The sequence below is a fragment of the Molothrus aeneus genome, chromosome 1 (assembly GCF_037042795.1).
Source record: "Molothrus aeneus isolate 106 chromosome 1, BPBGC_Maene_1.0, whole genome shotgun sequence".
In the NCBI taxonomy this organism is placed as follows: Eukaryota; Metazoa; Chordata; class Aves; order Passeriformes; family Icteridae; genus Molothrus; species Molothrus aeneus.
This window is the reverse complement of record NC_089646.1, coordinates 144,623,191-144,635,619: the sequence shown is the minus strand read 5'-3', so window position 1 is coordinate 144,635,619 and position 12,429 is coordinate 144,623,191. Positions and strand designations below refer to the sequence as shown.

At 36.6% G+C, this 12,429-nt stretch overlaps 1 protein-coding gene across 2 annotated transcripts in view; it reads left to right on the top strand.

Moving 5' to 3' along the window:
• The window catches only part of ADCY8 (adenylate cyclase 8), a 116,378-nt gene that overhangs the window by 73,488 nt on the left and 30,461 nt on the right, over positions 1-12,429 (top strand). Inside the window, exons 7-8 of one of the 2 annotated variants that reach the window (XM_066566493.1) lie at positions 884-1,154; positions 6,907-7,104. In XM_066566493.1, coding sequence (XP_066422590.1) covers positions 884-1,154; positions 6,907-7,104 — 469 coding nt within the window. The remainder of the gene's footprint in view (positions 1-883; positions 1,155-6,906; positions 7,105-12,429) is intronic. The other variant, XM_066566501.1, reaches the window with a different exon arrangement.

Here is a 12,429-nt window from a genome sequence, read left to right as displayed (position 1 = left end):
TCTGAGTATTAAGGATCTGTATGCAAGTCTGTCTTTCAGAAAGTGACATACACCCAAAGTTTAAAAAATCAGCTGGTTCAAAGTCACTACAACTATTTTCTTTGGGCCAGATAAATGCCTAATGAACAACTCTCACTTCATTCATGATGCTGCATTGTAGATTATAGTATAGCTGACCATGTTGATGGGCTCTAGAGGTGTCTGCAATTCTCCTACATGCAGGAACATGAAGATTCCTTAAAAATAGTTTGGATGGAAGACATCCAAATTCCTATCATACCATTGCAAAATTTGAGCTCTTTTGCATGTAGTCTCTTAAATTCAGCTTTACTTTGGCCAAAGCTTATTGAACTCATTGCCTGGTCTTAATAGAAATAATTATGTTGTTTGCCTTTGCATAGTTCTCACATTTCCCTAATTCACTTCAGGTGCAGTCAGACCATAATTTCAAATGTTTAAGCTACCTAAGGAAACTGAAGGAAATTAAAGACCTTCACATAAACTGCTCCAATGCCTACCATTTATTTTTCTCTCAACATGCTTCCCTGAAGTACAATTTTCTTTCACTCAGAATAGCATTTTACTTAGGAAGGCCTCCCATTAAACTATTAACTATGAGTGAAGATATCAAGTGTGAATGTCAAAATGTTTTTCCTGTGACAGGACTTTGTGCATTAATGGCATTTTATTGATGTAAACATATTTTGAGATTATTTGACGACAAATAAAGCTCATGTTTTTAAATGCACTAATATTCATTGTTTACAATAGAAAACCTTGTATTTATCCATGATGTTAAACAATATAGAGTTCAAAACCTCCTTCTAACCTACGTATAGTAGAGCACAATCAGTATTTGCTACTACTTATTTCACTTATGCAGGAGGATTCACATCTCCAAAGCCACTCTGGACTGCCTGAATGGGGATTATAAAGTTGAAGAAGGGCATGGCAAAGAGCGCAACGAATTCCTGAGGAAACATAATATTGAGACTTATTTAATTAAACAGCCTGAGGAGAGTCTGTTGACTTTACCTGAAGATATTGTGAAAGAGGCTGTCAGCTCCTCTGACAGGAGAAACAGTGGAGCTACATTTACAGAGGGATCCTGGAGCCCTGAACTTCCATTTGATAACATAGTGGGAAAACAAAACGTAAGTCAAACTTCCTTTAATGTCACTGAGATGAATGCATGATGGAGTGCACTTCAACAATGGAGGCCTCAGAGGAGGAAACTTCATCTTTAACCTTTATTCTAACATGTACTGTAACAGCAGAGGATTGAACAAATTGTTTCAAGGCAGAAAAATCATGTATTTAAACTGGGAAAATGCCAGTGAAGCAGAGATTTTGGGTTCATTGTTTTTTTTTTCTTTTTCCCAACTGAAATTAAATGCTGCATGGCTTAGTTTTAATTGAACCACTCCACAAAGTAATTAAAAATAAATCTAATGTTACTAAACTATTGGAACATTCTAGTGAGAGTGTTTATCTCATTGCATAGCTTCAATGTAGGGCCATCAAATTAAAGGGATGAAGGAAAGGGCATTTTCCCAGAGGAAAACACATAAAGTAGTTTATTGATATATGAAGGAAGAAAAAAAAACCACCTTGTGAAATCAGGTTCTTAATTTCTTACTTTTTTAACAAAAAATTTTAAAAACTCATACTCTAAGATACAATTAAAATTCACTAGCAGATGATTTAGACTCTAAGGACATCTGTACCTCAATAGAAATATGAGATAATAGCAACTTCTCCTGATCAGATATTTTCCAAAAGCACTGCATGGCTGATTGCCAGCAACCTGGGAACCAACAATTCTTGTACGGTAAAAAAAAAAAAAAAATCATTATTGTTTAGAGGAATTAAAGATGGAAAGGTTGAAATACCCTCAGACTCCACTCTTCTCACTGCACTTGGAGGATTGATGAGTCTTTATGACGCAAGGTCAGCTGAAGTTTTCTTTCATTTTCTTCGAGGGATCTTTAATGACATGATAGATCCTCTCTTCTGCTGCACACCCTAATTCCTACTTGTCTGAACTGTCTGTTGAACCTTAAGCATTGTTGTGTGGAGGTCTTGCTTTTGTCAACTGTCTTCTGCTTCTTACAAATGTGCTCAGAAGTGATAAAATCTCCCAAACAGTCAGACCACAGCAGTGTCTTCATCTCCTCAAACTGAATTGGAGCATGGCACAGTTTGCTGTTATGTAAACCACCTATTTTATATATGTTCTGTACATCTGTGCATCTGCATGTACACTGCCTTAGAGCATTCTCTGTATTTTGTTGACTTGTCTCTATATTGTCATTTCATTAGGAGTAGAGATATGGGCGCATGCTGTCAATATCTTGTGATCTGTCTCTATTTCTTTCCCTTTAAGATATTCCAATTTCTGTAGTCCAAAGAAATCTGTGTAGAGAAGGCTTTCATTTTTTTTGGTCATTTTCTCAGCTAAACCTGACCTTGATGCTAAGAAAGACAAAGAAAAAATTGAAGGATTAGTGGGTTTATCCAATTATTGATCAACTCCTAGTACTATTAAAAAGGACTTGAAAGTAATTGAAATAGTCATAGCTTAACAGCTTCTTTAAAACTTTTTTTTCTTATGGCAATAAACAATCTACATTTAGAACAGTTTCTCACAGGTTTTTTTAAAGAATTTGAAGTGGTGTTGGGAAAAGCTGTAATTTTATATAACACAGTTTAACAATAAGCCTTTTGGTGGAGACAAGATTTTAAAAATCTGCTGTTCTATGTATGATTCAATTATTATGTAATTTTTAATTTACAGTTGAGACAATAGGCAGTATTGCTCATAAATAATGTATTTTAGCTAAAAAAATTCAGATGATAGATTTAAATTATACTAGGATGTAGTAGCATTTTCCAGAGGTGTGTCAGTCTTGGACAGAATAAGCATTTAAAAACACTAATTAAGCAGCTTAAAGGTCACTGTCAGCAGCAGGCTTTGAGAATTGTAGAAGCAGCAACCCAGCAGTGAATCACTCTGTATGTTTGAATATTTGCCAATTGAATTTAAATTATTTCTTTACCCAATATAAATTACAACAAAATTTGAGCAATTGATCACATGTGTCTTACTTTTAACTCCAGTTATGTTAGGAAGCATGTGAAAAGAAATCTCTGGGGTGTTCTTAAGCCAAACTCAAATTTATCCCAACACACACTCATTACCTTGAATTTGTGTTCTATGAACAGCCTGAATCAGTGAATTGTAGATGTGTTTATGTGAGTAAGAAACAAATAACCACTTTTTATGTAGGCAGTCACAGATATTAGCAAAAACTACACCCATCTACAGCCCAAGTATCACTATGTACCCTTGCTCTGATAGTGAGTTAAGCCAAGGGTTCAAGTTCTTGTCTGAAATTCAGCCATTCCCAATGTAAATAGGGGTTTCTGTTATTGAAATAAGTGTTTGGAGTTCTTTCTTAAAGCAAAGAAAATTGAACAGAAGTTATTTTATTTCAAGAGAGAAAAGGCTTCCTCCTCTAGAATGAATTAATGGCAGTTTAAGTGGGATTTCTTCCATGTACCTTAGAAAAGGAGTAACTGAAAGCATAACATGGTCACTGGATGTTCTGGTGGAGGCACCTGATGGTCCTGTCAGGATATCAATTAGGAAAATCAGCATTTTAAAATGTCTGTCTTCTTTAGGTGTACCTTAGTAGTGGTTGTAGTAAAGCTTAACAGTGAGCATAGAAATTATACTAAAAGACTGCCAAGATGACAGACAAGTCTAAAGAAAAGGATGGAAATCAGTTCAAAGCCAAGGTACCTGTGTGTTACAGCTGCCCATTGTTATTATTGTTGTTATTTCTGTGCTGAGATGCCCCAGCCCTGCCCAGCTGTGCTCACCACTGACCACTGGTACCATGGTGTCCCTGTGTCTTGTTCCACACCTTCTGGCTCCTGACTATTGTCCAGTCCCCAGAACATCTCTGCTGACCACAGCTACATGTGATTGGGCAACTGAAAGGATCTGCAGTGTGTATTGAAAGAAATAGAAGTTTAGACACTGAGCATGTAGACACCAAACTTGTCCACACCCTTATTTAGGTGTCTTCCTCTTGAGCTAAATCCTATCTGCAACCTGTTTTTTTAAGCATGTGACCTTTTATTTTCCTATTTCCTTCCAAAACATGATGCTCACAGTATGAAAAAAGTAACTCGAAACCTTCCTAAGATTTTCTAAATGACACAGATTAAAAATTTCCATTCTTGTTGAGAGCTGTGTGCTTGGACATTTTTGCAGGAAAACTTCCCAGAAAGAAAGTAAAATCTAATCTTTTAAAGTGTCTATAAAATTTGTCTAAAGTAGGAAGTTTATTATTTGATTGTTTTAATTAATCTTCTTTTAGTTTCAGATGCAAGTTTGGCTAGGGTTTCTTGTTTTGGGTTTTTTTTTTAAAGAATTTTGTGTTTGTTTCTGTATGATCAATGGTTATTGTCAGCATCAGAAAACTCCAAAAGCCCACTGTAGAATTCACAACTGTGTCTTCCACAGAGCTGCTCACAAAAGTGAAGGAGAGATAATAGGAAGAATCAATATTTCTTTGTGTTTCATAAAGTCTTAAAAGATGCAGAGCAAAGAGGGGGATAAGATACAAAATGTGGTTAGAACGTATTCTTGAGACAATAATTTGCATGATGTTTTTTCATTGCTTTTATATCTAAACACAGGGAAGCATTTTTTTTTAAGTATGTGCATGTATAAAAGGGAGAGAAAATGATGAAATAAAAATATGAATTTCCTTGTTATATTGTGAATATAAATGCAAATTCAGAGTCTATTTTTGCAAAATACTACAGGCACCATGGCCATAGTGGTGATGTTATGTCATGTTCACCTACCATGAGATGTAAAACACTTCATACATTCAGCAAGGAGACAAGCCTTCATATCATTCACAGCTTAAAATAGAATTTAACCAAAATACAGTTGCTTAACAGAATGAACTGAGATTATTGTCCTTGTATAAATAAAACAAAATGCTCATCAAAAGCATTAGGGATGTTCTCCACCCTTGGAAACAAGGGTGGAGAAACAGAAATAAAATGTAATTCTGAGGAATCAATTTACACACCACCATCTGATGTAATCTTATCCTTTAGCAGGGACTTCAGACACACTCATGCCCTTTCAGACACCACAAATTGATAAAAGCTTTTCTTCCTAGCTCAGTTTAAAAGAGATAGGAGTACTTAAACTAAAGTAGTGTCACAGTGTGTAATAATATAGCATTTATCCACTTGCCTTGATTGTTTCCTCTCAGGTCAAGATATGAGTTCAGACATATATAAAACCTAAGCATAAGAAAAGTTTCTTTGATACTGTTTTTTTCTCCTAATGTTGATAATAGTGATTTGCTAGACAGAAGAAGGGAGGATTCGAATTGAGTGTCATCCCAAACCTTCTCTACTGAAGCCCTTTTTCTACTAAACAAACAGGAAAACTGCTTTTCACTTTGAAACAGAGAGAAGATTATCTGCCTGTATTTTGAGATCTTGAATTACTGTTAATAAGATGGAATATGAAATACTATCTGTGACTACACAGTCCATGTGTAGTCACAGATAGTATCAAATCCACAGGATTTGATTTTAGGATTGTAAGGAAAGTTGTCACCTGGGCTTTGGCAGTTGGTACCTGAGACCCTTCTGTGTTTTAATGTGCTGCCCAAGATTCATTAGAATATGTTTGTTTACTATAGTTTGAATATCAACAAGGGAAACCTCCCTACAGCATTTGCCCAATGTAATCCTGTGATGCAAAAGAATTTGTATCACAAAATTTGTATCACCCCTAGCTTTCCAGGGGCATCTGGTGACAAAACATCCTAAGCTCCTGTTTCAACAATGCCCAATAGGAGATAGAGCTGAAGGTCTTTTCAGGAAGGACCTGTGGAATAAATTTTCTCAGGCAGAATTTTATTTCCCACCCATAATAATGCTGAAATGTCTTATGCTATGATGTATGAAGTTTCACATCCTTTTCATTCATTAACATTTCTTAACCCTTGGGAATATTACAGTAGTAGAGTTTCTTTTCCCATTCAAGTGGGAAAGAGCTGCTTCACTGTGGTTTGTGTCATGTAATGGCACCATGAAATGGGAATGAGTTATTCTTTTTATGAAAGCAAACTCTAACTCTTTGCTGAAGTTGAAACACCCTTCATACTATATCTGCTAGAATTCCTTTGTGAAGCAAAAGTATTTTCATTTTTTCCTTTGATTAGTCATTGAAATACCAAAGGAATAATGCATCTGAGATGATATTTTAAATACTAATATGAATTACAGTTAAATTAAATCATATAGCCTAACTGTAATGTTAGATTGGCTGAAATATACCAGTAGTGAAGAAGAACATATTATCTGAAAACTCATGCTGAAGTAATCAGAAATGTCACCTTCTTCACTCCTGACTAAGTGATCTGTTCCTTAACTACACACATCCAGTAACTTTGAGATAAAAAAACTTCATTATTACTTTGTTGTGGATTTTGTTTTATATGGCTTCCATTCTTATTTATTAAAACACACCATTGAGTCAGATATTCTGCTGTGATTTTGGTGTGTACTCCCCTCATGCATGCTTTAATAATTAAATATCAGATTTGGAAAGTGGAATATAGTCCTACTGCTCAGTGCAGCAACAAACCTCCTAGCCTGTAAAAAAGAAGGCATTAAAATTCCCACCTTAATGTACTGTATGTGTCTAGTGGAACAGAGTTATTATTTTACATTTCTATAGATTTCATTGAATGAATTGCATGGAATGCTGTAATGGTTTGCAATGCAACATGAACTAAAACATTGCATTTTTAACCCAAGGGGACCAGCAGGTTTATTCTGTTTGCATGTGCTTTCCCCTAGACTCTGGCTGCCCTAACAAGAAATTCAATAAATCTGCTTCCAAACCATCTTGCACAAGCTTTGCATGTCCAGTCTGGGCCTGAGGAAATTAACAAGCGAATAGAGCACACCATCGACTTACGGAGTGGCGATAAATTGAGAAGAGAGCATATCAAGCCTTTTTCACTGATGTTTAAAGACTCCAGCCTGGAGCATAAGGTAGCTGGGGCTTGGTAGCTGCAATATTCACAAATCAAATTGTAATAAATGTTCACTGAAGTAGAAAAGCTGTAGGTTCTGGCCTGTGTTGTTTTTTCTTGTTTTGTTTTTCTTTTTCATTTTGTTTCAGTTTTCATAAGGCGGGGCTGAGCTAGAGTTCATAATACACAGTGACATGATGCAGGTGCTATAATGCCGAAATGATTGCATTTCCTTGTTGGAAAATATGTACACTGAACAAACTCAGTTTCTGAAAACAGCAGCCACTGACTGGGTTGAAGTTCATATCGAGTACAAGCAGTTTTCTGTCAGATGACAGGTTACTTTGGCACTAACGGTGATTGAGCATATTAATAAACTTACATTTCTATTAAAAAAATACATGTCTATATTTATAAAGATATGTTCCTTCCATTTATTCATAGAATCCCTCTGATGTCTTCTATGCAGCTGCAATATATTTATTTCAAGTCAAGAGTAATTTTTCAACTCTCTGTTTTAAACATCCTTCTTAAAAAACCTGTTTCTAAGACCTAGATATGGTTTGTGTCTTTGCTGCTCCTCAACAGCAATATGATTTCATTAACTTCTCTTTCAGTCTACATCCAGATGTAAGTTATAAGTTTTAAAAGATAAGGTAATGGGAGAGCACTCCTCGAAAGCTGATGGCATGGGGTGAAGTTGCACAGGTCTCAAATAATTTCGTTGACTTTCTTTGACAATCTCACTTGCAATGACAGTGCAGCAACAGCAGGTCTACAATACTATGTGCACTTGAAAGAGAATAAAAATAGCAGGGAAATGAAAGCACAGAGGCTTATTTCTCCATCAACACTCTTATTTCCACTGGAAAACAGACTTTTTTACTTGATTTATGAGAGACTAGTCCTCAGGAAGGCTGATTAGTGAGAGCTTTATCACAACTGGAAAAGAAAAATTCTTCTTGAAGTATACCTAAGCCCTTATTGCACTAGTAATCTTGTAGAAGAAACAACAAATGTTTGCTAAAACAGAAATACAAGATTGCATTTCCTCATGAAGATATTTACACTGAGACACAAGGTAGAATCCCCAAAATCAAATTTTCCACAAATAATTATCTTCTGAAAAGGAAGATATGAAGATACTTCTTTCAGTGCAGTCATCGTGCAAAGCTGACACAGATCCAGAGCAAGTGGAATTCAAGATCTCTGGTATCAAATTAATTTCTACACCAAGTCCCAGAAGTCATGAATGATCTTTAATCTTTTCAACACACAGGATAAAAAAATATGGTGAAAGAATCTGAAATTTTTTGGTTAAAAGAGGAAATAGCCTGATCACAACAACTTGATGAATGGGCAAACTTGTCAGCGGCTCACCTCGCCTTACTGTGCTATTTTATCACACAAGGGCTGAGCATGGGCTGGTGTAAAAGGGCACAGCCCAGAATCAGATCCCACATCCAGAAAATAAACTCTCTTATTATTTTATATTTCACAATTATCAGCCACAAAGAAAAACTCTAAGGGTAGTGTAGAATTCAATTTAAATGAAATTTAAGAAACCAAAAAAGATCCATGCCCTAATCCATCACATTACATTGGTCAGATTTAAAATATTAATACAGTTTTTAATTGCATCTGAATGAAAAAAGTCTATTTAAAAGTTAAATTTTTTAGCAGATTTGGTATATCTTCTTCCCAATAAGATATTTCCAATGGAGAATTGGGCTGCAGTGTTTGGAGAATTATGCTTTCATTCAATATTTCCTTAGGTGTTAGTCCCTAGTAGCACACTAGTAGCACAAGCAATAGAAATAAAAAATCCATTCAGCAAAGTTGACTGAGACAACTCTCTGTTCCATAAATTATTCTGATTTCTCATATTAGGAAGGAGTAAAGTTTTAAAAAAATATCACCACTGCTTTATTTGTTCTGGCACATCCACCACCATCAGCTGGGCAGCCTCTGGTCAGCTCCTCCTTGCTTCTGCTCAGGGCTCAGGGTGCTCAGATAGTGATGGGGAATGTACTAGGATACAAAGAAATGATGTGGAGTAAGGGAAGAAGAATCATAGTGTCCTCCTTGTTGTGGACAGGAGAAATTATCTTATGGGACAGCATGGGAAATGTCCCTTTTCTGCTGCCTGCCTGTACAGTAATTACAGGTTTGTCCTTGTAACCTTAGTCTTTAACCATAGGTTTCCGGAAGCCATGGAAAAAAGTAATATTTGAACTATTTTCCTGCAGAAAGCAGCTATTTCCTCCATCCCATCTTGTTACTACCACTTTCTCCCTTCTTCCAGTCCATTTAGGAAACAGCAAATTCAGGTTTAAATAGCTGAGATCCTGGCCAAGTGTTACCTTTACCTCATTCAGTGAGAATTGTGTTAATGTTCTGTACCTCAAATGACAGAAAAGTGAGTAACCACATGAACAATAAACTACATTTCTTCCTCCAGCATTAGTAAAAGGACTACCCTGATGTGGGATCATGGGGTGACATGAGTGGATCTGAAATGTTGTACTGGACCTCTGTTTAAACAGTCTGGGTTGGTTTGAATTTTTTTCCACTATAAAACAATTCCAGATATCAGGTTTACACTAGCCATGAAATGTACAGATTTCTCCCTTTAAGATTTCAAAAGTTTAGGAAAAAAACCCCAGAATAATTCTGGAATCAACACGCACAAAACTACCATGGAGCTAGCGCAGATCCTGGTTTTCACTGGTTTAGATAGCTGCTATGTCATTGCAGTTTAAGCCACTGGAACATCTTGCCACTCCTCTCTCTTTGTCCTTCTGTGGTAACAGGATAAGTGTCTATTCCACAGCAGGCAGTAGCAGTTACATTAGAGAATGAGTTACCTCTCTCAGGCATTATTGTCTATATGAATTCTGCAATACTTCATTTTTCATAGGATTTGTGCAGGACCCCACCTGGTATATTTTATAGATTCTTTACTGAAATTGACTCATCATTATTAACCTGTACTTCACCCATTAATGCTTGATATGTCATTTAGAGACAATGTGGCCTCAATTTTGCTAGAGGTTTTTTTCACAAATAGCATGTAGGCAGATCATCACAGGAAGGTACTTTTGATGGTGGCATGAAAAGATGCTAAAATTTCCAGTTATATAATAGCTCATAGGAAAATCTGATCCTACTTCAGATTATTCCAATAATTAAAAGATATCATCATGATGATCTCCCTAAATATCAGCAATTTTAAAATATCCATACCATGTACTTTCATACAGGGTAAAGCAGAGGCACAGGACAGGGAATTTTACATGCTGGTAGGGATTTATTAAAGAAAGTTTCCAATGTAAATGTTTGTATAAAGATATTCAAAGTCTTCCTGCATATTTGTGCTTGGATTAGAAAACAGTCTAGTCTTAGACATGAAACATTTACGTATTTTCTGTGAGGTGAGCACACTGGAAATATCAAAAGAGCTTTGAATTTCAAAGTACACATTTTCTTAGTTCAAATATTAGACATAAATATCTGAATTTCTCTGTTTCACAATTTCTGACTGGTAAGATAAGTAGAAATTACATGAGTAGAAAAACAATTTTGCTCCTCCTTCTTGCTATATCTCAGCAACCACAAGCATCACCTCCTTCCTTCAACTCAGAAACTTCCACTTGCAAGGAGGTCTGCAAGCTCAGGCAAACTCTGTGCCTGTCCAGCAACTTTTCTATTGTTGCTCAGCAACTGGATCTCTGTCTACTCTTTGGTCTTCTCAGAAGTTCATTTTCTCTCCTGTCTTAGACTTCTTGAAACATATTCTTCCATTCCTCTCCTGTATTGCAGAAACTTTTCCAACTTCTCTGATGAACAAACCTGGTCTCCCTTTTCATCTATAAGGTCCTGTCTGAGTCAAAGAGCAGCAGTGAGGATAAAACCAAACACCTTCCTCCCCAGTGCACAAACATTTTCTTTAGGGGAACATGTGAAGCCTGCCATATTACTGGTGTTCCCCTTTCAAAGAGGCTTTGGAGGAGAGAGGTGAGGAATATGCAGCATTCTCAACAGGAGAGTCCTGGCCTTTCTTAGTTTCAGCCAGCTGGCTTGGATAACCAGTTCCCTCCCAGCAGTGCAGGTAAATGGCCCCAGCCCCATGGGAGCCTTCACTGGCCATTGACCAAGTCACACCAGGTGGCTCTCTGAGGTGTGCAGGGAAGGTTTTCACTGCAGACAAGGTCACACCACAACTCTTCCTACCACTCTACACAGCTCTGGTTGGCTACATGCCTCCCCATGATTTTTGAAGGGCCTTGAGGCTTAGTGAATCCTTCAATTACTTCTCCAAGTCATTAAGGGGTAGACTGCTACAGAGCTTCTACATTTATCATTTATGTCAGTGCTGCCTAGGGATACCAACAATTCCTCATCACAATGTTGTTACTGATTAGAACACAGCATCCATCCTTTTGACATAATGCTCAACACAGCAGGCCATTCCATGTTTGTGCTTCATTCATCTAGTTTGCCTTAATTTCCCTATGGAACAGTTGGGATTTCATGTTATATTTTAAGGAATGTACCTTTCTTTTTCCCTATTTGAAAAAAAACCTTGGCCATTATTTATGCAGACTGATACAGTTCTGTTTCCTTGCACATGAAATCAGGGTCAGTGCCTCTGGGGCTCCAGCAGCAAAATGAAGTAGAATTACCTGTGGCCAAAAATCATGCCAAAGTGATACTGCCAACAGCAGACACAAGGTGGAATCACAGGAGAGGAGGAGTCAAAATGAGGGACACCAACACATGAACCTCCTCTCTTACTCATGACAAATAGGAGCAGGGAAGTGAAACCTTTTTTTCATCTGGAAGCTTGAGACTGTTTTGATCAGATGTTTATGCTGAGATGATGTTCCAACCAAAGATCCATGTAGGGAAAGTTTAAGTCTAAGTCTAAGCTAGGATCTCCCTTCAAGAGCAAATTAGCTATGAAATCCAGTTCAAACTTGGACTCTCTCAGTATATGTTCTTGACACATTTCTTAATTTATTTTTTTTATGTTATAATGCTTTCTAGGCATTAATAACAGCAGTTTTCTCTATTTCCAAATATCTGAAGAGAGATTCTGGTATCTGATATTGCTTTGACTCTTACAACCTTTTTTTCAGCCCCTTTAAAACAGCAAAGGTTTAAACAAAATGAAGTTATTGTTCAGAGAAAGAAAAATGAATGGGGCAAGCCTTTGCAGGATTTCTTATAATACAAAGAAACTTTGGTGGCATCCATAAAGGGTACAGAGAATTACAAAACATATTCCTATGGACTAATCTTCATCTGCTGTAAACAGTTGCAGTTTAATTGAATTAGCAAT